The following is a 27,162-nucleotide window of genomic DNA, read 5'->3' as shown; positions in this document are numbered from 1 at the left end:
GTCAAATAATGCCCGATCTTTACGAAAATCACTAGAATTATTAAGACATATATAAAACTAAACTTTTCCAATTTTTGTAGAGATAGCAGATCATTTAACATAATTATGAGGTCAAAAGCCCTATTCGGGGGGTCCGGTTGTATGGGGGCTAGGTGAAATAATGGACCGATTTCAACCATTTTCAATAGCGTTCGTCCTTGGACCAAGAGAAGTGTATGTTCCAAATTTCATCAAATTATCTCAAAAATTGCGACCTGTAGAGTGCGCACAAGGTTTACATGGACACACACACAGACAGACAGACAGACGGACGGACGGACGGACGGACAGACGGACATAGCTTAATCGACTCAGGAAGTGATTCTGAGTCGATTGGTATACTTTAAGGTGGGTGTAGGACCAATATTTTTGGGTGTTACAAACATCAGCACAAACGCATAATACCCTCCCCACTATAGTGGTGTAGGGTATAAATATATAACGACTACTAACAGTAGTGTACGAAAACTAAGCAACTGTTACTCACACTATAAGCAAATTTAATTTTAATATAGAAAGAAACATTACTTGTAAAGTAAGACTTTGTTTAAATTGTCTTCCAAAGTTGCTGAGGTTTCCTGCAATACTGTTTATTATAAACTCTTGAAAAATAAGAAAACAATGCTAAAAAAAAGGAAGCTAAAGTGTGGAAAGCAGCACTTTTTTGTAAAAACTAAAGAACTAAAAATATATGTTAAACAATTTAAAATTTATTATCAAATATATACTTCAAAAACTGACAGCTGCTGCATTAGCTTTAGTATGTTTAATCGTAACTAATTTAAATGCATTATGTTCAGTTTTATCTCTCAGTTTTAATATTTATTTATTAAATTATCTCCTAAATAAATAATTTTTTGTTCAAACAAATTGTCAAATATTAACCCAACTTTTTAGTTTTATTTTCCAATATTATTATTGATGTTTATTATTATTTTTTTTTGTTAGTCTAGCGGTTGATAACCTTTTGGAAAATTTATTATGCATTTTGTTTACATTTTTTTTTCAACTTCTTGCTTGCTTTTCCGTATTTTTCTGATAAATAATATAAAAAGTAAATAAAATGGAAGTTAAATTTTTGGGGGATTTTTTTTATTATTACAATGGCGACAAATATGTAACGGCATAAATTTCATATTTGTCATATTATTATCTGTCATTAGTCTAAACTAAACACACACTCTGACTCACTTAGTAATAATATAGTCTGTTTAATAGGGAGGAAAAGAGATAAAGAAAATAACGGGTGTTGAAAAAGAAAATTTAAAAAGAAATCGGAGAAAAATTAAAGTAAATAAGACCTGTCTACAGACCATAGACAAGAATATAGACTATAGAGCAGACTATAGACTGGACTATAGACTAGACTATAAACTAGACTATAGACTATAATATAGACTATACTATAGACTAGGCTATAGACTAGGCTATAGTCTAGACTATAGACTAGACTATAGACTAGACTTTAGACTAGACTATACACTAGACTTTAGAATAGACTACAGACTATACTATAGACTATACCATAGACTATACTATAGAATAGACTATAGAATAGACTACAGACTAGACTATAGACTAGACTATAGACTAGAGTATAGACTAGACTATAGGCTAGACTAAACTATAGATTGGAATATAGATTAGACTATAGACTAGACTATAGATTAGACTATAGACTAGACTATAGATTAGACTATAGACTAGACTATAGACTAGACTATAGACTAGACTATAGACTAGACTATAGACTAGACTATAGACTAGACTATAGACTACACTATAGACTACACTATAGACTAGACTATAGACTAGACTATAGACTAGACTATAGACTAGACTATAGACTAGACTATAGACTAGACCATAGACTAGACTATAGACTAGACTATAGACTAGACTATAGACTAGACTAGACTATAGACTAGACTATAGACTAGACTATAGACTAGACTATAGACTAGACTATAGACTAGACTATAGACTAGACTATAGACTAGACTATAGACTAGACTATACTAGACTATAGACTAGACTATGGACTAGACTATAGACTAGACTATAGACTAGACTATAGACTAGACTATAGACTAGACTATAGACTAGACTATAGACTAGACTATAGACTAGACTATAGACTATAGACTAGACTAGACTAGACTAGACTATAGACTAGACTAGACTAGACTATAGACCAGACTATAGACTAGACTATAGACTATACTATAGACTAGACTATAGACTAGACTATAGACGAGACTATAGCCTAGACTATAGACGAGACTATATACTAGACTATAGACGTGACTATATACTAGACTATAGACTACACTATAGTTTAGACTATAGACTAGACTATAGACTAGACTATAGACTAGACTATAGCGTATAGACTAGACTATAAGCTAGTCTATAGACTAGACTATAAGCTAGACTATAGTCTAGACTATAAGCTAGACTATAGTCTAGACTATAAGCTAGACTATAGTCTAGACTTCTTAAGTTTTAAACTAAATTTATTTTTATAGACTAGACTATAACTAGACTATAGACTAGGCCATAGACTTGACTATAGACTAGGCCATAGACTTGACTATAGACTAGACTATAGACTAGACTAGACTATAGACTATACTATAGACTAGACTATATACTAGGCCATATATTAGACTATAAACTAGATTATAGACTCGTCCATGGTATAGACATCTAAAGTTTTAAACTAAATTTCGTTTTCATTTCATAAACAAAATCAGCTGTTGTAACATTAAGAGAATTGCCATATTCTCATTACTCTGGTAAATAAAGATTGCAAATGAAGTTGTCAAATCCTCTTTAAGCAAACTTTAAGCTCTTAAAACTTATTTAAAAGGCAACTTATGTAAAGAAAACTGCTAAATTTAAGAAAATTTTATATTGAAAGAATAAACAACTCAGCACCCTGTTGTCTTAATACGTTTTCCGGTGTAAAACCTTTAACAGCTGTCAAACAGACAAAAATATGTTATTGTTTTTTTTTTTTTTTTTTTCTAATCAAATATTTCTTTAACTCTATGCTTTTGGAAAAAAAAGCCCAAAAAAGCTCCAAAAAAGTAAATTAAAAACCATAATAAATAAAAAATTCATTAGTCATAGAGGTTCCCTAAAAAAACACAACAAAAACTAGAAGGTGCCATAAGACCCCCACAATTTGCTCCTCCCTTTTTAGACTTATAAAGACATGCTATAGATAAATATGGTGGGTAATAAATAAAAAATATGTTTTTTTTTTGCTAAACACTATATGAATAATTTGTTATGATTATGATTAGTTTTTTACACAAAAACAATAACAATAATAATACGCATAACATTTGAAAACAGAAATTCACAAGGAAGTATGGGAAAAGAAAACAAAGAAATAAATAATGCAAAAACACAAAATTGTTAAGACATAAATGGCAGACAACTGTTATGACATACATTAAACATTAAGTGTTGCGGCAATTGTAAGAGAAATAATAGGAAATAATGACAAAGAATTATGATTAAAAGTAAATTATAATAAAATAATTATATTGTAATAATAAAATACCAAGAACTAGTTGTAAATGGAGTAAGTTAATAAATGTTAATTTTATAAATATTCTTTGAGTTTAGAAAAAATGTTGTCATTTTTAGTGGGGTAATGTTATTCGGTTGACCTAAATAAATAATGTATAATTTGGCGAAATTTTAAAATATTAATTTAAAGCAACGAGGGCTGTATTAAAATCAGGGTCGAGAGAATTCCTTGGAATGAGTAAGTAAGAGGTTAGTAATAAGCTAAGTATACGACGCCTGTGGGTAAAACTCTACAAAATTGGTCTAACGGATTCAGACGAATATAGAGTCTGCAGGTTATTGAAATACTGGAACACTTTACTTCTATCACAGCCAGGCTTTCATCGAAATTATATCCAAATATCTAGGGGGCAATGTTATTCCAGATATTACAACCCTCTGAATCATTGATTGGAAAATTCAAAGTAATTACGTCCAGGAAACTGAGTTTCTGAATAGTTATAGATTGCTATTAAAGCTTTTTCCTCCAACATGAAAAGAAGCGCTCAAGAGTCCCGATATCGGCCGAAATAAGTATCTTTTTCAGATCTGATGTAATGCACATACATTCTCCTTTCAATCTGACCTACTATAAGAAACAATGACTGCAAATTATAGAAAATTAAAGAATCTGGATTTCACATCAAGAAGCAATTAGTTTTAGAGTAAAATCAAAAATTTCAAGCAAGTCTAATACTGCGTAAGAGAATATCTTTATCGAGAGAAAAGAAATATCCTTTTACATAGAAAAGAAAGATCCCGATGTAGATAAAGTGATGATTTCAATCAAAAGAGATCAAGAAGATTCTATTCTAAAGGATATAAAGATCTCATCTGTAGAATAGGAACATCACATTTTGAGAACTATACGATCCTATACCAGAGAAGATCCAATTCCAGATAGATAGGATGATCCAATTAAAGATAAAGAAGAAGATTTTATTCAAGGGATTAAGAAGATCGTATTCTAGAGGATATGCAGTTTTCATCTGGAGAATGCGAAGATCATATTCTAAGAATAGTAAGAATACCAGAGAATATGCGAGAAGATCAAATTCCAGAATGATCTTATTCTAAAGTATCGGACAAAAAGAAGATCTTCTAGACAAAAAAATATCTTATTCTAAAGATTAAGAAGATTGTCTATGAAGATCATATTCTGAGTAAAGTAAGATCCTATTCCAGAGAAAAGATCATATTCTAGAGTATATGATAGCAGGAGAAAGATCCAATTCTGGGAAGATATAATTCTAGAGATTAGGAAGATCATATTCTAGTGATTAAGAAGACATCATCTGGAGAATAAGAAGATCGTATCTGTAGAATATAAAGATACTATTTCAGGGAACAGATTCTATTCTAGAGGATATGAAGATATTTTCTTAGTGAATAGGAGAGCGTATTGTAGAGAATATAAAGATCTTATTTTTGAGAAAAATAATATACAAATATAGAGAATAGAAATATCGGAAATTATATTGTAGAGAATAGGGAGATCCTATAGTAGAGAAAAGAAAGATCATATTCTAGAGGAAATGAAGATCTATTTCTATAGAACATTAAGATCACACTCGAGAGAATACGAAGATCATATTCGACATATGTAATAGAAATATCTTATTCTATAGATAAGAGAGATCTCATTACATAGAATAGAGAGAACATATTCTAGAGAATAGGAAGATCTTATTCTAGGGAATAGGAAGATCCTAGTCTAGATAATAGGAAGTTTTCATTATAGAGAATAGAAAGATCATATTCGAGATAATAGAAAGATCTTATTCTATAGAATAAAATATTACTCTAGAGAAAATAAAGGTCATGTTCTAGAGAAGATTTTATTGTATATAATAGATAGTTAAAATTCGTGAAAAGAGGAAGTTCCTATTGTAGAGAAAATGAAGATCATATTCTAGAAAAGATCTTATTATAGATAATAGGAAGATCATATTCGATAGAATTGGAAGATTGTATTCCAGATAACAGTAAGATCTTATTCTAGAGAATAGAGAGATCTTATTCTTGAGAATAAGATGGTTTTATTCTACAGAATAAGATTGTCTTTTTCTAGAGTATAGAATGTAGTTAACGAGAATCTCCTATTCTAGAGAATAGGAGGATCTTAATATTCTAGGGAGAAGAAAGATCTTATAAGATCATATTCGAGAGAATATTAAGATCTTAATCTGAAGAATAGGAAGATCATATTCTACAAAATATTAAGATCCTGTTCTAGAGAATAAGATCTTAATTTTTATATTAACCAATTCCAGAGAATAGGAAGGTCCTCCGGAGGGGTTACTACCCTTTTTAAATTTATATCTAAGTTGTTAAAAACAGTTCAGATAAAGCTTTAAGCTCTCGATTTTTTTCTTAAATTTGGTATTTTTGATTACTTTTATAAAAGTTTTGTTTAGTTACTTACTGAATAATTACAAAATATGTAGTTATAAAACATTTAAAGAAAACATACCTGCAAAGAGAAGGAAAGAAAAATGTAAATTAGTTTTCGCTTCATATACAAATTTTAAGAAAAATTCATTAAAAATATATAAAAAATTGTTTGTATGAAAAAAAGTTTAAAAACATATTACAACTGCAGGTCTGCATTTAAAAGTAGTTAAGTAGTGTTAAATGTTAATTTATTTGTATTTTGCTAATTATATGTTGAACACTTCACATGGACAGTTTAATTATTTGTGTGTGATTTATTTTCCCGACCAGACTTCCTGAACTTAAACACTTCCTAGTTAACGCCCTCTTCTTTAGGAAGAAACCAACAAAATAATTGGCTTTATAAAAGGGATTTATAATTGCAATAAAAAACAACAGCTGTTGGTTTAAGAAAACGCACCCATTTCGTTATTTTAACAAAAATGTAAATAATTTAAGCAAATAAATTATAAATAAAATTTTACTAAAAACCAAATATTTCAAATATTTCCTGCTGTTTTTCAGGTGTAGGTTTAAAAAAACAACAACCATTTTAAGGGTAACAAATAATTGTTTAAAAATTAAGAGGTTTAAAGTGTCAGACACACACAGAGGTCTTCAAAATAATGATTTTTTTCGAAAAAGACCACACACAAGAGCCTTTTTATAGAAATACGACACGAAAAATAGAGATTTATTTTAAGTAATTTTCTATTTATTTTAAAAGAATTTTATGGGATTTTTAAAGGGATTTTAGGGGATTAATGACAAGTAATGTTTGAGTAATGTAAAAAAGTAATAAAAATCTAATTAAAACAAGTACTAATTAATGTTTTAAACTAAAAAGGTACTAAAATGTTTAATATAAAAAACCGAAACCATTTTAAAGTACAATTCTACTTATTAAGTTGCAGGCACTAGCCACTAGACTAGTGAAAGAGAGACGCTTAACCTTTAACATTAAGCCAATGATTAATGATATTTAGGGTTAAATTAATACTAAACTGCTCATTAATTATTATTGACAGGAAGTTTACAATAATTTAATAGCAAATAAACATATTGTATTGTAAAGAAAATATTTTTTTTATAATTCTATTAATAATTTCATTTCTATTGAACGCCACACCTTTTATATTTAACACAAATATTGACAATTTATTTTAACTACTTAATCATTTAACCCTCATTTTACACATTTTACTATTTGCTAAAATTCGCAATCAACAATTGTCTAATTTATACAATTTCCTTTCCTTTAAATAACTTAAAAAAAGGTCATATTCATAAGTTCTTTTTATGCAAATTTTACGCCATTTTAAGTAGACTTAATAAATTCTAACACGTTTCTTAAAATCATTTAAATAATAATTTTATTATTGTTATTTATTTATTTAAATTAGACAACAACATAACAACACATAATTTTCTCCTATTATGTGTTCACACTTGCAAATTGTTTTTAATGGGAACCACACAACTATTTGTTGTTGTCAATAGACAAAAGTTGTCAATAGACAAAATCGCCAGTATAATGGATTTTCTGAAGAGCTTTTGATTCTTTCTTGGGTCACACATACACATAATTTCCCAGCAATGTGTTCACACTAGCTAAATGTTTATAATAGGAAGCACACAACTACTCGAATGTGAAAAAACTATTTGCAACTGTCAAAATCGCGCAGTCTAACATCGTTTACAGTCGTCCATCCAGACATCTATTAATCTATCTATCTATCTATCTATCTATCTATCTATCTATCTATCTATCTATCTATCTATCTATCTATCTATCTATCTATCTATCTATCTATCTATCTATCTATCTATCTATCTATCTATCTATCTATCTATCTATCTATCTATCTATCTATCTATCTATCTATCTATCTATCTATCTATCTATCTATCTATCTATCTATCTATCTATCTATCTATCTATCTATCTATCTATCTATCTATCTATCTATCTATCTATCTATCTATCTATCTTATCTATCTATCTATCTATCTATCTATCTATCTATCTATCTATCTATCTATCTATCTATCTATCTATCAATCATCTATCTATCTATCTATCTATCTATCTATCTATCTATCTATCTATCTATCTATCTATCTATCTATCTATCTATCTATCTATCTATCTATCTATCTACCTACCTATCTACCTATCTATCTGTCTATCTGTCTATCTATCTATCTATCTATCTATCTATCTATCTATCTATCTATCTATCTATCTATCTATCTATCTATCTATCTATCTATCTATCTATCTATCTATCTATCTATCTATATCTATCTATCTATCTATCTATCTATCTATCTATCTATCTATCTATCTATCTATCTATCTATCTATCTATCTATCTATCTATCTATCTATCTATCTATCTATCTATCTATCTATCTATCTATCTATCTATCTATCTATCTATCTATCTATCTATCTATCTATCTATCTATCTATCTATCTATCTATCTATCTATCTATCTATCTATCTATCTATCTATCTATCTATCTATCTATCTATCTATCTATCTATCTATCTATCTATCTATCTATCTATCTATCTATCTATCTATCTATCTATCTATCTATCTATCTATCTATCTATCTATCTATCTATCTATCTATCTATCTATCTATCTATCTATCTATCTATCTATCTATCTATCTATCTATCTATCTATCTATCTATCTATCTATCTATCTATCTATCTATCTATCTATCTATCTATCTATCTATCTATCTATCTATCTATCTATCTATCTATCTATCTATCTATCTATCTATCTATCTATCTATCTATCTATCTATCTATCTATCTATCTATCTATCTATCTATCTATCTATCTATCTATCTATCTATCTATCTATCTATCTATCTATCTATCTATCTATCTATCTATCTATCTATCTATCTATCTATCTATCTATCTATCTATCTATCTATCTATCTATCTATCTATCTATCTATCTATCTATCTATCTATCTATCTATCTATCTATCTATCTATCTAACTAACTAACTAACTAGCTAACTAACTAACTAACTAACTAACTAACTAACTAACTAACTAACTAGCTAACTAACTAACTAAAAGCACATTTTCTACGTTCCGTTTCGTGATGAATCAGCTGATTCGTTTTTGGCTTAAGGTAACTTGTTTAATTCGTTAGTTTAACCGTAAGATTGCCGTTTTGTATAAAAAACACGAATCCGTCGCGGAACGCAACGTAAAAACTAACTGAGCCTGAAAACCTTGTTTAAACTACTAACGCTGTTCGCCTGTGGTCGCAAGTGTAGTTAAGCTGCTTACCAGCAAACATGGCAACGCTGTTTCTAAAAGCAGCGTAGCAAAACAACAAAAAATAGGCACGATTATAAACGTTTCGAAAATTTAAATGTGTTTTAATGATTGTCAAGATGGACGTGCCCATTTTTTAATAAAAAAATAACGCTAAACACAATTATAGTTAAATAAATTTGTAAAAAAAAAAATCATAAAAACTTAAACTTTTTAAACAAAATTTTGCAAAAAAGTTTGTTCCTTTACTATTAGAACAAAGAAGAAAAATATACAAGAAAGAACAAATTTTCTAATAAAATTATTTTGTTGCAATTGCTGTGTGTGCTGCAATTGCCACAAAATGCGGAAGTTGCTTTCTTTCTCTTTTTTCCACTTTTTTGAATTTGTTTTCTTGTTTTTTTATAAATGTTTGGCATTTGCTTGTACTATAAATTAAAAAAAGAAATTTATTTACTGCTAAATTATTATGTGTGGTTGTAGAGCAGCAGGTTCTTAGAAGAAAAAGAATTAAAGATTTTGTCATAAATAAAATATAGAAATTATTGCATAACTGCTAACGGGTTAAACTAGATAGATTTAAAATTTTAAATGAATTTATTTATAAATTTGTTAGCAATAATTTAGAAACAGTAAGTAGTTAAAATTTCAGTAAAAAGTTGGGTTCAGTAATATGAAAAGGAATTGGATGAAATAGCTATAGTCCTGCCTTAACGGCAACTCTTATTCCTTTTACAACTGTTTACTCTTAGAGTTACCAGATTTTAAGGCTTTTGGATTACAACACGTGTTGCCAAATTGGCGTGGAATAATTTTAAAAGTCAACAAATGTTATTAACTTTTGTATGTAGATTTTCTTTAATATTGAAAGTTATCAGTTTTATTGTTTTAAATTTAAAAGGTGATTTAATTTTCGATTTCCTTGAAAATGATTCATTTAGTTTGTGGCTTTATGATTACAAATCTCTTTGTAACATTTTTTAAAATTTATAAAAATGTAAAAAATCCTGCTTTCATTTGAAATCGTTAAGAAAAGACTAATGACTTAAAAGTAAGATTTTTTAATATAATTTCTTTGTTTCTGTCAAAGAAAAAGATTTAAATGTCAAAAAAAAAAAAAAAAAAAAATTAAGATTAAAAAGATTTATTATGTTTGGTAAAGAAATTAAAAAGGATTTATTTGAAACTGAGTGGAAAATTTCAACTTTAAAGTTGAAATTTTAAAATAAAAGTTTCATTAGTAAGGAGTTATGTAGTTAGTACGTTGCGTTCCATAACGAATCAGCTGTTTAGTGTTAGTCTGACGAAAACCTATGTAGAACGTTAGTTTGTACGTAACCTTAACATTACATTGTCAATAAATCTATGGAAAACTTAATTTGGAAACGTTCCAGCATAGAAACTTACATCTCAACAACTTTAAAGGGAACTTTACAGAACGCAAACATTACGTTACACAGTAACTAACGATTATTTAATATTTTGACAAGTGACAGCTGTCCAAGGGGAAGAATTCATTAGTGTTATTAAGATTTTTAACATTAGCTATTTAGTTAGTCCGTAACGTTGACGTAAGACGTTATTGAAAACAGAATTACAAAGCGTATTTGCCTTAAATGTAACTAATTAACTACTTTTTAAAGAACTTTATAGAACGTAGACTTAACGTTATGCAGTAACTAAAGTTTCTTTTATATTTTGATTAGTAACAGCTGTCAGCTGTAGTGTTATTAAATTTTAACTAAGAATTCATAATTTTTTTGCAAAAATATTTGGCAAAAACTTTCGTTATTTCAACTGTCATTTTGCCAATAAAAATTTATTAACGTTTCACTATTTCTTTAAAAAAATTTCACCTGTTTTCTTTATTAGTTTTATTAACAAAATCTCCCTCAAAACAGTAGCTTATTAATATTGTGTTAAATTAAACAAAAAAATATATATAAAAAATTTTATATAAATAAATTTAACATAAATCAACAAAAATGCTTGAATTATAGTTCAAGTTTATAAATAAAAAAAAACATAAATAATTAATAAAATCCACAAGCTAAAACAAAAACAAATGGAAAAAGACAAAATATTTAACATAAACTTTTTAAGATTTGAAAATAAAAAATCAATATCTTATAACTCAAAGATTTTAATCTTAAACAAGCTTATAAAAACATTAACCAGTTTCAAAAACAAGACATAAACCAACCAACAAAACTGGGGATTAAAATTTAAATGAAACCATAAACATTTAAACATGAGTCATAAATGGATTTCTCATGTGAAGAAAATTTTTTTTCAATAAAATATTGAACAGGTTTCAAATGTTAATAATACAACACATTGGTTTACAAATTTTTAACTAGAATTTCAGCAAAAATTCTAGGAATTCGTTTTTTTTAAGGGATTTTTCTATAATTTATAATTTAAGTAAAAGTTGTATGCTTAAGTTTTCTCTTTTCAATTATTCAATTATTTTGATAACTTTAAGTACTTGTTTTTTGAAAAAAAAAACGGAAGTTTTTAAATTTGGGGTTGTTTTGTGCGTTTTTTTACTAAATTATAAAATTAAACGCGTTTTTCTACTTGAAATCAATTTGAAAAGGAAGTTGTTTAACTAAGCGGAACTTTAAATTACAAAAATGATTATAAATTTTTAAAAATTTTTACTTTGGAAGGGGGTGTTTGAAACAGAAGTAAAAAAAAACTAGTTTTATAGGATGTTAAGAAAAAATGTACCTGCTTTTTTTATTTTAAATATAAAAATAATTGAAAAAACTGGTTATTTGAAATTATTTTAAAGTTCTCATAGTGAAATACTTTATAAAAAGAATTCAATCCCTCTTTAATAAATTTGTTTTTAAAAGTTGTTGTTTGTGTCTGTTAGTGTCCCCTCTTTTTCTCAATTACTATTAATTTATTATTCTTTTATTCCTTGAAAATGTTTGTTAAATTGGTTGGTCATCGTTTTTTTTTATGACCCCATTAATCCAATGAGTCAGACACAGCAAACACATTTAAATGAACAATGACTTCTTTTTAGTGTTTTACACATGCATTCTAGTTTGTTGATGTGAACACAGATGAACTGTTAACTTTACGCAATGAACTTTACAGGCAGACTCATAAATACAACAGAGTTGCAAAAAAATTGCAATAATTTAAGAGGGTAAAAGAACAAAAAACCTTTAAATTAATATTAATAGAAAGATTTTTTATTTAATTTCCTTTAAATAATAACACAAATACTTTCATAAAGATTATTAATTATAGTTTTTATAATATTGAAAACATCACGTTTTCTTAACAGCTGTTTATTTGTTTTGTTTCTAAATTTAGTATATAATCATAATAAATTATGAATATTAGTTTTAATGTAAAGAAAACAAAATAAACAATGAAATTGTTAGACACTAATAACACGCAAATTAGAGATTAGAATGTAATAAAGTTGCTTAAAAAACTATAAAATAAATCTTAACAAAAACTTAAAGGAAATGTTAATATCACTATTAATCCTCCACATTTTAATTTTTTTCGAATTTGAGGCATTTTTTTTTTGTTGGAGTTTAATTTAAAAATTTGTTGAAAACTTTGAAATTATTTCGAATATATAGATTATGTTATAAAATTAATCCATATAGTAATTACCGGAAAAAGTAATTATTTTAAGTTTTTGGGGTTTTATTTTATTTGAAAACTTTTACTTTTTTTAAAAAAATTAAGAAATTTCTAAACCATTTGAGATCTTTTTTGAATACATCTGTATCTATTTCTAAAAGGAAATGATGGTTATCTGGTACTCGAAATGCGAAATGCGTACTTTTAGTAGGTGAACATGTGTAATAAGGATGACTTTGGTACCTTTTTTTATTTCAATGGGCCGAAAAAAAAGTACCGAAAGGGGGTAAAACAGGAAATTTAGTTTTATTCAAACTAATTGTACTAATATTTATAAAATTAAAAATAAGTTAATTTAGTCACAAAGCAAATAAGCTGTTTGCCTTTATAGGACCAAATTCGTTTAAACAGTTTGGTACTTTTTCTTTCATCAAATAGTACTTTTTTGGAATTTTCTTTAATATTAAACCTAGAAACATAAAATTTAACATAACTGAATGAGAAACTTTATAAAAAGACTCGAAGGTACTTTTTCGTTATTCAGAAGGTACTTTTTGAATGTTCTATAATAGGTACTTATTAAATGAGTTTCTTTAAAAAAGATGTTCTTGGTACTTTTTTATCTCTTAAATGGCACTATTTTAAATGTTCTATAATATTATATATACATTTTTACTGACAGGGTCCAGACTGAATAAATATCTATAAGAGGGACCCTGATTGAATAAAAATCTTTAAGAGGCAACTTTTTGGTACTTTTTTCGTTTATCAAATAGTACTTTTTAGAATTTTCTTTAATATTAAACCTAAAAATATAAAATTTAGCATGATTAAATGGGAATCTTTATAAAAAGACTCGAAGGTACTTTTTCGTTCTTCAAATGGTACTTTTTGGATGTTCTATAATAGGAAATTAAGTACACAAGGTACTTTTTCATCCCTTAATTGGTACTGTTTTAAATTTTCAAAAATATTATGTATACATTTTTACTGACAGGGTCCTGATTGAATAAAAATCTTTAAGAGGCAACTTTTTGGTAGTTTTCTGTAATATTGAACCTAGAAACATGAAATTTAACATGATTAAATGAGAAACTTTATCAAAAGATTCGAAGGTACTTTTTCGTTCTTTAAATGATACTTTTTGAATGTTCTATAATAGGAAAAGATAACTTTTTGGTACTTTTTCCTATTCGGTTTATTACCGTGCAAAGTCCCATAAATTTTTAGAGAATTTTGAAAAAAGCCTTCCTTCCCCCCAAAAAAGTTTGATATTGAAAACTAAAAGATTTTAAATTAAAGGGCGGCATTAACAAAACTTTATTTTAACAAATAATATCAGTGATTTTTTTGTGGTTTTGTAATAAAAATTTTTCAAGATTATTATTAATTTTTTGTTGAAAAAACATATTGCACAAAAAAAAAAAACAAAAAGCCGCTTAATTATCAGTTTTTGTTTTTGTCTTTTCCCTCGCTTTTTAACAAATAAGCGTTTTTTTTTCTTCATTTACAATAAATTTCACACTGACCTACAATTTTACAAACTTAAGCACTTTAAACAATTTACACATGCAACTAAAATAAATGAAAAAAAAAAATATGATGATGATAACAAAAAAATACAAAAATTAATTTAAAAAAAAAAACACAACAAAAAGAGTTTTAAAATATTAAAAAAATACATATTTGATAAAAAAAATTTTAGGAAAAAAAATAAAACAGGGGATTATTTTATTACACAATAATATCACAACTAATTACTTTATACTTAAATTTATAAATTTAAAAAATTTCTTTATAATTATTATAAAATTTTGCAAAATTATTTTCAACCAGTTTTTTGTTAATAATACTTGATAAATTTGCGTCTTAAAATTTGTATACATTTTTTTTTGTTTATTAATGATTCATATTTCTTAGAAAGTTGTTAATTTAAAATATTTTTGTAGTTTTTTTTTATCTAACATTTTAAATGTTAAAATTTCTGCTTGTTTTTGTTATAAACAAAATGCAAATGTAAACAAATTTTATAAATAAATTTAAAATATTGCAAAAAGCTATAAAATACTTAAGTTAAAGGCACCAGTTTGTGCAAAAATTTGAAAGCTTTGCTAAAATATATTTTTAACTAATGTAAATAAACAATATTTAGAAAAGAACATATGGCAAAAAAAAAAAAAAAAAACAATAGAAAACTTTATTAGAATAATAATATTTAGACAGTAAAGGTTAAAACAACAAGAACTAAAGAAAAAAAAAAACAAAAATAGAATTTTCTGAAAAATTTTTTAAATTCACTTAAATCGTCATAAAATCAACATAAATGTCCCGATTTTAAGTAATAATATGCCATTTTATTTGCTACCTATTTAGCTTTCAGATCCATTAATCTAATCGTAATTCGGAGTCTTATACGATTTTTAATGAATTTTTAAAAATTAAAAATTTTTCAAATTTGTCTTTACCTTAAAATGTCCTAACTTCGATTAAATCGTCATAAAATCAACATTTGTGCTTCGTTTTTAAGAAATAGCATGTCATTTTATAGGCCACCTATTTAGCTTTCAGAATCATTAATTCAATCCCCATTCGGAGTCTTATTCGAATTTTTATGAATTTTTGAAAATTAAACATTTTTCAAATTTGACTTTCCCTAAAAATGTACTAACTTCACATAAATCGTTATAAAATCAACATTTATGCCCCGATTTTAAGAAATAATATATCATTTTATTTGCCACCTATTTAGCTTTCTGGTCCATTAATCTAATCTAAATTCGAAGTCATTTTCGATTTTTATTGAATTTTTAAAAATTAAACATTTTTTTTAATTTGCATTTGTAGCAAAATGAGTTATCTGACATAATTACGAATAAAATCAATATTAATTGCTCGAATTGGATATAATATATTTAATTATATTTGTATTATATCTAAGTTTGACGTCCTTTGAAAAGATTTACATTTTGGTTAATTTTCGATTTTTAAGGAATTTTTAAATTTAAAAATTTTTCAATTTGTCATTTCTAACAAAATGACCTATCTTGAGAAAATTGTTGATAAAATCAATATTTGTTAAAAGATTTTAATAAATTATACATCATTTTATTTGCAACATTATTAGCTTTCATATCCCTAAATAAAAATTAACATTTTTTATACTTTTCGATTTCTTACGAATTTTCGAAAATTGAAAATTTTTTCAATTTAGCTTGAAAAAAATTTTACTTCAAAACTTTCGAAAAAGATATCTTCATGATTCTGAAGCCGATTAAGAAACAGTATGGACTTAAAAGAAAGATAATTTGTTTAAGAATTTATTGGTTTTTATTTCAAACAAATCGGTTGTATAGATCCCGAGTTATGCTCAACTATGTTGAACAACCTTGTTAATAAATTTTCCAAAGCAGAATCTTTGTTTTTACTCTCTTTAAACTTAATTTAGTTTTATAAGAGATTTATAATAATTTGTCTTAAACTACTTTATTTCACAGATATTAAAGTACAGTAGTTTTCCGATTTAACGAACGTATATGTTGTCAGGCCAGTTCGTTAAAGTGAATTGTTCGTTATATGCAGTACTAACTTAAAAGTGGGTTTTTGTCATGTGAATAATTAAAAAAAAACATTAAAATATTTATAAAAGTATATTTTATAAAAAAATGTATTTATTTAATAGAAACAAAAACAAAAAAAGGAACAATTCATGTCACATTTAGAGTTAGATATACAAAAAACATAAATAAAAGGCAATTCTTTTATAAAAGTAAAAAAATCTATTTAAAAAAACGATTTAGCAATGTTTGTTTTTTTGGTATGGAAATTTGCTTTTTAATAGCCTCTTCTTGAAGCTCTCTTAAAACCATTGATTTTGAGTAATCTATATTATTTTGCTCTGTCCATTTAATGCAGGCTTCAAAATGTTTGACTGCATCCGCATGATTTATTTTTGGATCTAAGTTTTCGGCTTCGACAATATCCTCATCATTTTGAATTTCATCTTCATCGACGTCTTCAGGTGGGGTAATGTTTTCAACCCAGCTGTTTAAATCATCTACTGATATGTCTGCCTGTAAATGTAAATCATAAAATTTATTATAGTTTGAGAAAATTTCTTAAATCTATGACTTACTGTAGGAAAAATTGATCTTAACAATTGAACTCCAGTTTCAACTGCAATTGTATCTTCGTCATGGCGTAAATACGAAGCAAAAGGGAGATCATCTTCTTCATCAAAGTGGTAATTTTCCCTTAAAATCTTGTTCCAGCATTTTGCCAAAGAAGACTCAGACACACTTTTCCAAGCTGATGCCAATATAATCGTTGCTTCAAATAAATTAAATTGCTTTAAAAACAAAGATACATTTTGCTCCGGTGTTGAAAAGAGTCGAGACAATAGACTGTTTTTATAATGTAATTTAAGCAAGCGAATTGCATTCTGATCCATGGGTTGGATCAATGGGGTTACATTAGGGGGCATATAATGCGCCCAAATTTTGCCACTATGAGTTTGTTTTACCAATTCCTCTGCAGGAGGATGAGAGGGTGCATTATCCAAAAGGAGAATAGCATTTAGAGGCAAATTGTTTTGTGCTAGAAACTCTTCTACCTAAAATTTAAAATAAAATAAGACTAAGTTATAAAAATGTATGTATGAACTTACCTGGGGTACAAAATTGTTGAAAAACCATGTTTTGAATAGTGTACATGTTATCCAAGCATTTTTCGAGTGGGTATAATCCACAGGCAACGTTTTATTCCGAAATGCACGAGGACTTCGTGATTTTCCAATTAGCAAAGGTTTAATTTTTTTCGAACCACTGGCATTACTACAAACCAAGACTGTGATTCGTTCCTTTGATATTTTTCGGCCCGGCGCACTCCTTTCTCCGGAATGAACATATGTTTTGTCAGGTAAAACTTTCCAAAATAACCCGGTTTCATCCGCATTGAAAATTGCGTCTTTCGGCAAGTTATTTTCTAGAATAATTTGGTTTAATTTTCTTTTAAATGGCTCCACTTCTTGTGCATCTGACGAAAGTTTCTCTCCACTTTGTTTTAAAAGCCGAATGCCATACCTATTTTTAAATCTGGTCAACCACCCGTGGCTGGCATTGAAATCGCCACCATATAATTTTTTATGAATTTCCTTGGCTTTGAATTGTAAAATTGCACCAGTTATGGGATTATGACAACGCCGCTGTCTTTGAAACCAAGAAAAGAGCCGGTTTTCCATTATGGGGAATTCACCCTGTTTAATAGCCTTTCTATTTTTGCTCCAAAAATTTGTAGTTTCCGCATTTTTCAGAAGATTCTCCTTAGATTTTAAAATGGTACAAATTGTGGATTTTTTTATACCATACTTTTTATACAAATCTGTTACACGTAAACCATTTCGATGATCATCCACAATTTTTAATTTATCTTTTAAACAAAGTCTTTTTCTTGTACTCATTTTGATGTTTACATTAGAAAGGAATACACATAACTAATCATCATATTTTAAAAACAAACAAAAACATCAAAAGAAAACAAAAAAAACACCGCTTAAAACAACGGTAAATTTTTTGACAACATAGTTTTTTTTTTGGTAATTTTGTAAAATGTTCATTCAAATAATTTTATTAGTATTTGTTCGCTAAACTGAGTACAAAAAATAATTTTTGTTCGTTATATAAGGAACTCAATAGAAAAAATTGGTCTGTTCGTTAAACGCGATTTTCGTTAAAACGAATGTTCGTTAAACCGGAAAACTACTGTATTATTTTTCAAATTTTTAAGACTTTTTAACCATTTTTGAAATTAATAATTTTTCAAAATTATTTTCCATGATTTGTTAAATATTAAGTTAAACCCCATAATTCTCTATTATATTGGAACCAGGTTAAGGTATTTTACAAATACGTATAAATTGTAATGTAATGTTAAACAAAAATTCAAACACTTATAAAACACAAAACAATTGTAAATTACATATGCAGTCGAAAATTTAAAAAAAAAAAATTGGTCACGAATTTTTATTGTTTGAAAAAAACAACTTAAATGTAATGAGTAAAATAATGAAAAAAACGGGGAGGGTAAAGAGTTTTAAACTAACAAATAAAATTAGTTAAAATAAGTAGAGTAAAATAGTTTGAAAAAGCAAAATTTGAAAAAAATATATAAAAGTAGGTCTGTTAATATAATAGACCTAACCTCCATGTTAAATTTACCAAAAACATTTGTAAATGAATGGCAAAAAATTATACAAAAAAAGCTTTAAGTTATTACGTTTTTAATAAATATTTAATAATGATTTGTTTATTATTATTATTTTTTTTATTTTTAATTACAAACGTATTTCGTTATTTTTTTAAACGCTAGACATGTTTTTGTTTTAAAATATTGCTGCTTATCTAATCTTTTAATAAAATTGATTGCAAATAATGAATGAGAATTAATAAGAATTTCCAATACAATTGATAGAAATTGACGAAAAAAAAACACTTAACAAAACACTAGATAAATTCTTGAGGAAAGAGAAATACAAAAAAGTAGTATTTTTCAAGAATATTTAAACAATTTCAAAAATTCTTTAAAAAAACTTATAATTAACTTATAAACTATTGATAAGTAACCAATAGACCAGTCCGTAGTCTAGTCTATACTATAGACTCTATAGTCTAGTAAATAATCTCGTATATAGTACAATCTATAGTCTATTCTACAGAGTAGTCCCTAGTCTAGCCTATTGTCTAGTCTATTGTCTAGTCTATAGTCTAGTCCATAGACTAGTCTATAGTCTAGTCTACAGTCTAGTCTATAGTTTAGTCTATAGTAATCAATAGACCAGTCTGTAGTCTAGTCTATACTATAGACTCTATAGTCTAGTCTACAGTCTATCCTCTAGTTTAGTCTATATTCAAGTATATAGTCTAGTAAATAGTCTTGTATATAGTACAATCTATAGCCTATTCGACAGAGTAGTTCATAGTCTAGTCTATAGTCTAGTTTTTAGTCTAGTCTATAGTCTAGTCTATAGTCTAGTCTATAGTCTAGTCTATAGTCTAGTCTATAGTCTAGTCTATAGTCTAGTCTATAGTCTAGTCTAGTCTAGTCTATAGTCTAGTCTATAGTCTAGTCTATAGTCTAGTCTATCGTCTAGTCTATAGTCTAGTCTATCGTCTAGTCTATAGTCTAGTCTATCGTCTAGTCTATAGTCTAGTCTATAGTCTAGTCTATAGTCTGGTCTATAGTCTAGTCTATAGTCTAGTCTATAGTCTAGTCTATAGTCTAGTCTATAGTCTAGTCTATAGTCTAGTCTATAGTCTAGTCTATAGTCTAGTCTATAGTCTAGTCTATAGTCTAGTCTATAGTCTAGTCTATAGTCTAGTCTATAGTCTAGTCTATAGTCTAGTCTATAGTCTAGTCTATAGTCTAGTCTATAGTCTAGTCTATAGTCTAGTCTATAGTCTAGTCTATAGTCTAGTCTATAGTCTAGTCTATAGGCTAGTCTATAGACTAGTCTATAGTCTAGTCTATAGTCTAGTCTATAATCTAGTCTATAGTCTAGTCTATAGTCTAGTCTATAATCTAGTCTATAGTCTAGTCTATAGTCTAGTCTATAGTCTAGTCTATAGTCTAGTCTATAGTCTAGTCTATAGTCTAGTCTATAGTCTAGTCTATAGTCTAGTCTATAGTATAGTCTATAGTCTAGTCTATAGGCTAGTCTATAGACTAGTCTATAGTCTAGTCTATCGTCAAGTCTACAGTCTAGTCTATAATCTTGTCTATAGTCTAGTCTATAGTCTAGTCTATAATCTAGTCTATAGTCTAGTCTATAGTCTAGTCTATAGTCTAGTCTATAGTCTAGTCTACAGTCTAGTCTATAGTCCAGTCTATTGTCTAGTCTATAGACTAGTCTATAGTCTAGTCTACAGTCTAGTCTACAGTCTAGTCTATAATCTAGTCTATAGTCTAGTCTATAGTCTAGTCTATAATCTAGTCTATAGTCTAGTCTATAGTCTAGTCTATAGTCTAGTCTATAATCTAGTCTACAGTCTAGTCTATAGTCTAGTCTATAGTCTAGTCTATAGTCTAGTCCATAGTCTAGTCTATAGTCTAGTCTATAGTCTAGTCTATAGTCTAGTCTATAGTCTAGTCCATAGTCTAGTCTATAGTCTAGTCTATAGTCTAGTCTATAGTCTAGTCTATAGTCTAGTCTATAGTCTTGTCTATTATCTAGTCTATAGTCTAGTCTATAGTCCAGTCTATAGTCCAGTCTATAGTCTAGTCTATAGTCTAGTCTATAGTCTAGTCTATAGTCTAGGCTAGAGTCTAGTCTATAGTCTAGTCTATAGTCTAGTCTATAGTCTAGTCTATAGTCTAGTCTACAGTCTAGTCTACAGTCTAGTCTATCGTCAAGTCTATAGTCTAGTCTATAGTCTAGTCTATAGTCTAGTCTATAGTCTAGTCTATAGTCTAGTCTATAGTCTAGTCTATAGTCTAGTCTATAGTCTAGTCTATAGTCTAGTCTGTAGTCTAGTCTAGTCTAGTCTATAGTCTAGTCTATAGTCTAGTCTATAGTCTAGTCTATAGTCTAGTCTATAGTCTAGTCTATAATCTAGTCTATAGTCTAGTCTATAGTCTAGTCCATAGTCTAGTCTATAGTCTAGTCTATAGTCTAGTCTATAGTCTAGGCTATAGTCTACTCTATAGTCTAGTCTATAGTCTAGTCTATAGTCTAGTCTATAGTCTAGTCTAGTCCATAGTCTAGTCCATAGTCTAGTCTATAGCCTAGTCTATAGTCTAGTCTATAGTCTAGTCCATAGCCTAGTCTATAGTCTAGTCTATAGACTAGTCTCCAGTCTAGGCTATAGTCTAGTCTATAGCCTATCATATAGTCTAGGCAATAGTCTAGTCTATAGTCTGGTCTATAGTCTAGTCTACAGTCTAGTCTATAGTCTAGTCTTAAGTATACACTATAGTCTTGCCTATTGTCTGGTCTATAGTCTAGTCTATAGTCTAGTCCACAGTACAGTCTTGTTTGTAGTCTATAAACTACTCTTTTCGTTAGAAGTTAGTACTATTTCCAAATTTCACTTTTCCATGCCTGATTTGAGCCATCATTCTTGTGCATATACCTTTATTTGTGGTTTTGTTTTGTTTTTCAAACTTTACAGTTTTACCACTAACTCTCTCCCTCTCTCTTTTCCCCCTGTTACATTACTATACTCATTGATCAGCTAGTCTACCTTTACATTAACAAGCAAAAAAAAAAGAAAACGTAAAACAAAACAAAGAACAAGCAACGTGCAGTGTTGTATACAGAAGAAAAGGTAAATAACGTAACTAAAACAACAACTATAAAAAAAGTTGTTTTCTTCTTAAAGATGTTGTTTTTGGCTGTAGATATAATTTTCGGTAATCAATCATTGGAGAAGGTTAAATTTTGTTTTTGGATTGTAGCTGATAAAAAGACGTACAGAAAAATCAAAAATAAATAGAGAAACATTAAAGTAAGAAAATAAGATAAAAAAAAATCCCAAAAATTTAAAAGAATCCATACATGTAACTTAACCTTTCCAATATGGCTGATGTTTATGACAGATACATATTTTTTGTTTTTTTTGACAAACAAATTATTATCTCAATTTTTTGTTAAGGGATCTACTTTAATCTCTTTTTAAAAAGAAAATAAATGTCTTTTTTTCTAAAAAGCAGATAAATAATTTTATTTAAATTTCTTTAGAAATTAAATAAATGACAGATAAGTTTATCGGAATGTTTACAAATGTATAGAGAGAGCGTAAATGTCACTATAGTTATTGACAAATTGTTAAGATACAAATATGACAAAACAAAGATCAAATGACAGTTAATGACAAATGTGTTAATTATTAATGAAATGCAACAAAAACAAAACAAACTAAAGAAGAAATTTTAGAAAATATGGACCTAATTTTTACTTTCTTTAAAAAAACTCGAATTTTTTGTAAAATTTTCTTTAAAACTCTTGTGTTAAAACGGAGAGTCAAAGTCCAGACCCCAAAATATACTTTTCTAAAGAATTTACATGTACTGGTACCGAATCTGGACTCATTATTTAACCATTACAGGTTTTCAAGATATCGTGTCATAATTTTTCAATAAACTCCCTCTCTGGTTAAATTCATTAAGATCACTACTGTGTAATTGATTAAGATCACTTCTAAACTTACCCGAATGATGTCCAGCATCATCATCGTCATCATCACCATGTAAATGATCATGATGATCATGCGACAGTTCCTTATCCGAGGGACTACTACAGCTACTATCTATATTACGTATAGTACCCTCTCCCATCGATGAGGCATTCGAATTATCCTGTATTAATGTCTCCGTAGCCGAACAATTCTCCTCATTAGCCGAGCATGAAGTAACAACATCGGATATTTTAAAACGTTCGCGTATTAATTCGGGACATTTTTCCGCACGAAAATATGAATCCAATTCATCGAGTGCCAATGGACAGACATCGTATTGTAAATAGAAATCTTTACCCCAACTACCGGTACAGAAAGTAGTACCGCTAGAGGAGTTACTGCCTGTATTTGGGCCATGCATTTGTTGTTGATGTTGTGAGGCAATGGATTTTAAAAGCGAGTTACTGCGCGATAATTTGGTCGAATGGGCGCGACGTATAAAGGAGAGAGATTTTTTGGCGGGTGAGGTAATTTGATGAGGATGTGGTGGATAGTTTTTGGTATTATTGGCGTTAGGTGGTGAGGTTAGGGAATTATCCGAATTGGAGGACATGGAATTTGTTAATTTCGGGGTAGATTTCAAAAGAAACAAATTCTTGGGTGGAAATGCAGTGGTTATTATAGTATTTGTTTTGGCATTTTTTGCACTATCACGATTCAAATGACACGCTTGACTGCCACCAAATTTACGATTTAAAGAGGCCGATGTTTCCAGAGGAGATTTTTTCGATTTTATATTATTAGTGGTAACCGTTGTTGAGGTTGAAGCGGCGTGATCTAATGCTTCACCTTGTTTTAAAGCAACTGAGGGCGATAAATTTTGCGGCAAAGTTTTCGCTTTAATACGCAAAACACAGGGAGTAGATGTAACCATATTGTTAGATATGGTTTTGGTGGGTGTAGTGGTAGTTATTGAAGTATTTGTGTTTTGTTTAGTATTAGTGTTTGTTGAAGTGGAAGCTTTTATTTTGGCGACATTGATTAGATTTTGCTCAGAGCTTTGTAGATGTTTAGACGCCATAGAAACTGAAGATGTTTGAGAGGAGGAGCAGGAGGTGGGGGAGTTGTTACTGTTTGAGGGTACTGATAAGATGTTGGTACGCGAGCGTGATTTCATCATTTTAATGGGTGTCGATGTATTGGTCTGCATGCGACTTATCTCTGAATCATCGTCATCATCGTATTCCGTATTGCAATTTTGTATTGGTGTTGTTGGTGTCGCTGGTGTTGACTTAAGAGTAGTGGCTGTGCTGTTGTCTCTCATTTTAATGGGGGTTTGTTTTGTATTGGTTTTACTACGTTGTGTATGAATTGATGACGTTGTATTGGGGGTTACCACTATATCATTTTCCTCATTAAACTGGGTTCTTGGTGCCGGGGAAGGCCATTTGTTCGAGTTGGAACTTTTATAGGAGCTAGAGGATTTGCGCGCCTCTGTAGTATTCAATTGTTCGGATATTGTTGATCCTAAGGAGCTTCGTGGAGAGTTTGAGTCATCTAGTCCATTTAAAACTATGCCATAGCGTTTAGTTCTGGCTGTAGATTGCGATTGGGCTCTTTGCTTGGCTATGGGAGTGGAATGATTGTTGCTTGCGTTAGTCTGCAGCAGGGATTTATTACTTATGGAACTTAATCTATTGGTAGAGGTGGTCTTGGCCGAACTTAACGATGTTTTGCTAGATCTCTTGTTACTATTTAGTGTGTTATTAGTAGAGGAAGTTTCCTTAACCGGTGTATTAGTTATAGTGGACTTGGGTGTCTTATTTTTATGCATGGCTATAATAAACTCGGCCGCATCACTATCATCATCCAAATCGGCTGACATATCATCTGTTACCCCACTTAAACTCCAATTAAAACCACAGGGTGGAGCCATTTTCTTAGAACTCTTAGAACTACCACTTCTATAGCCCGAAGAAGCGGTAGAGGAGTTAGAGGAAGTGGTGCTAAAACCCAAAGTACTATTAGCTCTTTCAAATAGTAAAGTAGTAACCTTAACAGAAGTGGTGGCACTTCTAGGGGAACCCGTTAGCTGTTTACTACTACTGGGTTTGAATATAGTAGAAGAGGATTTCTTTAAGTTAATATTACTAGAATTTTTCAAATCCTTGCTACTAGTAGAATGACTAGCTAAACTGGACAAACTGCCACTAGTAGAGCTTTTATCAACTTCGTCGTTATGCTGGCCAGAGGTTTCCGGTTCGTCGTCTTCTATAACCAAGGGCACATAAAAGGTAGATCTTCGGCGCTGTTGTTTTTCCTCTGAAGATGATGTTGTGGAGCTAATAGTAGTGGGTGTAGAGGGTGTTACAGAAGACAAAGAGGTATTGGAACGATTTAAGGAAGTAGTATCCAAAGACTGCAACATTTTCTTTTATTGATTTTAGGAGTTTCTTTTAAGAAAATTTATATATTTTTACAATGCCACATATTTTTGGAGATTTTTTTTTTAACAAATCTTGTTAATTTTTTATATTTTTTAACTTGTACACTTTATTTAAATATATGGCAACACTGGTTTTGGTTTGGGTTTTGTTAATAATTGTGGCAAACTTCACTTATTTTATTAAAATAGTAAATTTTTTTCTTTAAAATTATAAATTAATAATTTAGTTTTGTTTTTTATAATTTCTAAAATATGGCCACTTTTTTCTAAATTCAAAATTTTTCTTCTTTAACTAAAATTAATTTTTCTTTTCTCTTTTCCACTTGTTTTTGTTTTTATTTCATATTTTGCGTAAAATTCTTAAGCATTTTATTACTGAAACTAAAATTTCTTTAGCTACTCTTCACTCTATGTATCCAAATTGTAAAAAACTGGCTGTGCAACTTCTTCAAAGAAACCACTAGACCTTTTAAATTCTTTTTGAAAGAAATTTAGCTGCCTATATAGCAAAGTGCAGTTTTCTTTTTAAACTTAAAAAATTCGTTTAAAACATTTTTTGTTTTAGTATTATATGTTAATAAATTTCTTTTAAATTCTTAATCCAAATATTTGTTTAATTTTTTTCTTATTATATTTTGTTTTATCACTTCACTCGCTTTATCGTTTTATATCAAAACTTCTCTTTATGAACAACCGCACTCAACTGAAAACGCAATTCAAATTGCGCCACCACTTCACTCAATTCTTATAGTCAATAAAATGAGTAAAAAGTAAAAGAGTGTGAAACACTCTTTCACTCTCTTTGTTTATAAGATCATTGAGTTAACTGGAGTGTGTTTTTTATGGAGGAAAATGGGCTGCCAGATGTTAAATGTTAATGGAATTTAGCAGGGAAATGGGAATTTCTAACTTGGTTTGAATGTGACTCCAACAGGAATTAACATAAATTCCTTTAGCTTAAAGGCACATAGGGCGATATCAGCCGAGCAAATAGCTAAACCACTCGTCACATAAAAGACTGAATAAAAACACGGGCGAACAAACACTATACATACTATCAATTGAAATAATGAGACGATTGGTAGCACTACTAAAATCCTATGGGGTGACCCTTAATGAGAGCAGGACACAAGAGAAGCCTCTTCAGTATTACATTTTATAAAAGAATATTATTTTATTGCAATAATTTTATGTATATATCTTTAATTTAAACATTTCTCTAAACTTTTTATTTGAAAACTTTCTCTATGAAATGATTCATTCTTTTTTTATTAAAAAAAGATGAGTAAAGGTACCAATAAAAATTATCTTAAAAATTCCTTTATTAATCTGGCAATCTGCAGAGTGTAGATTACAAAATAGATGCAGTAATCACTGTTGCCAACTTTTTTCCCAAAAATATCGCTAAAGTCGACTGAAAAATAGTTAGAAAATAGCAAAATTCAAGACATTTTGAAAAATTTAGCGATAAATCGTCAAAATAATATTTATTATATGATTCTGAAAAGAAATAGCTAAAAAAACTAGCTAAATTTTTCAGATTTTTTATATTATTCTAAAAA

At 28.6% G+C, this 27,162-nt stretch overlaps 2 protein-coding genes across 2 annotated transcripts; both read right to left on the bottom strand.

The window, feature by feature from the left end:
* Positions 1-16,633: 16,633 nt before the first annotated feature.
* Positions 16,634-18,457, bottom strand: LOC119612306 (jerky protein homolog-like). The gene is made up of 3 exons (XM_037968069.1): positions 17,652-18,457; positions 17,121-17,597; positions 16,634-17,058 (listed from the first exon to the last, which is right to left on the bottom strand). Exons 1-3 carry the CDS (start codon positions 18,441-18,443, stop codon positions 16,765-16,767), a joined length of 1,563 nt encoding a protein of 520 aa, XP_037823997.1. The 5' UTR covers positions 18,444-18,457; the 3' UTR covers positions 16,634-16,764.
* Positions 18,319-26,292, bottom strand: LOC119612304 (uncharacterized protein PB18E9.04c-like). The gene is made up of 2 exons (XM_037968068.1): positions 23,188-26,292; positions 18,319-18,476 (listed from the first exon to the last, which is right to left on the bottom strand). Exons 1-2 carry the CDS (start codon positions 25,580-25,582, stop codon positions 18,457-18,459), a joined length of 2,415 nt encoding a protein of 804 aa, XP_037823996.1. The 5' UTR covers positions 25,583-26,292; the 3' UTR covers positions 18,319-18,456.
* Positions 26,293-27,162: the final 870 nt, after the last annotated feature.

The sequence above is a fragment of the Lucilia sericata genome, unplaced genomic scaffold (genome assembly GCF_015586225.1).
Source record: "Lucilia sericata isolate MDLA Ls3-8-SP2 unplaced genomic scaffold, ASM1558622v1 Contig001648F_arrow, whole genome shotgun sequence".
In the NCBI taxonomy this organism is placed as follows: domain Eukaryota; kingdom Metazoa; phylum Arthropoda; class Insecta; order Diptera; family Calliphoridae; genus Lucilia; species Lucilia sericata.
The sequence above is the reverse complement of the archived record's forward strand: the minus strand, read 5'-3'. Positions and strand labels throughout refer to the sequence as shown.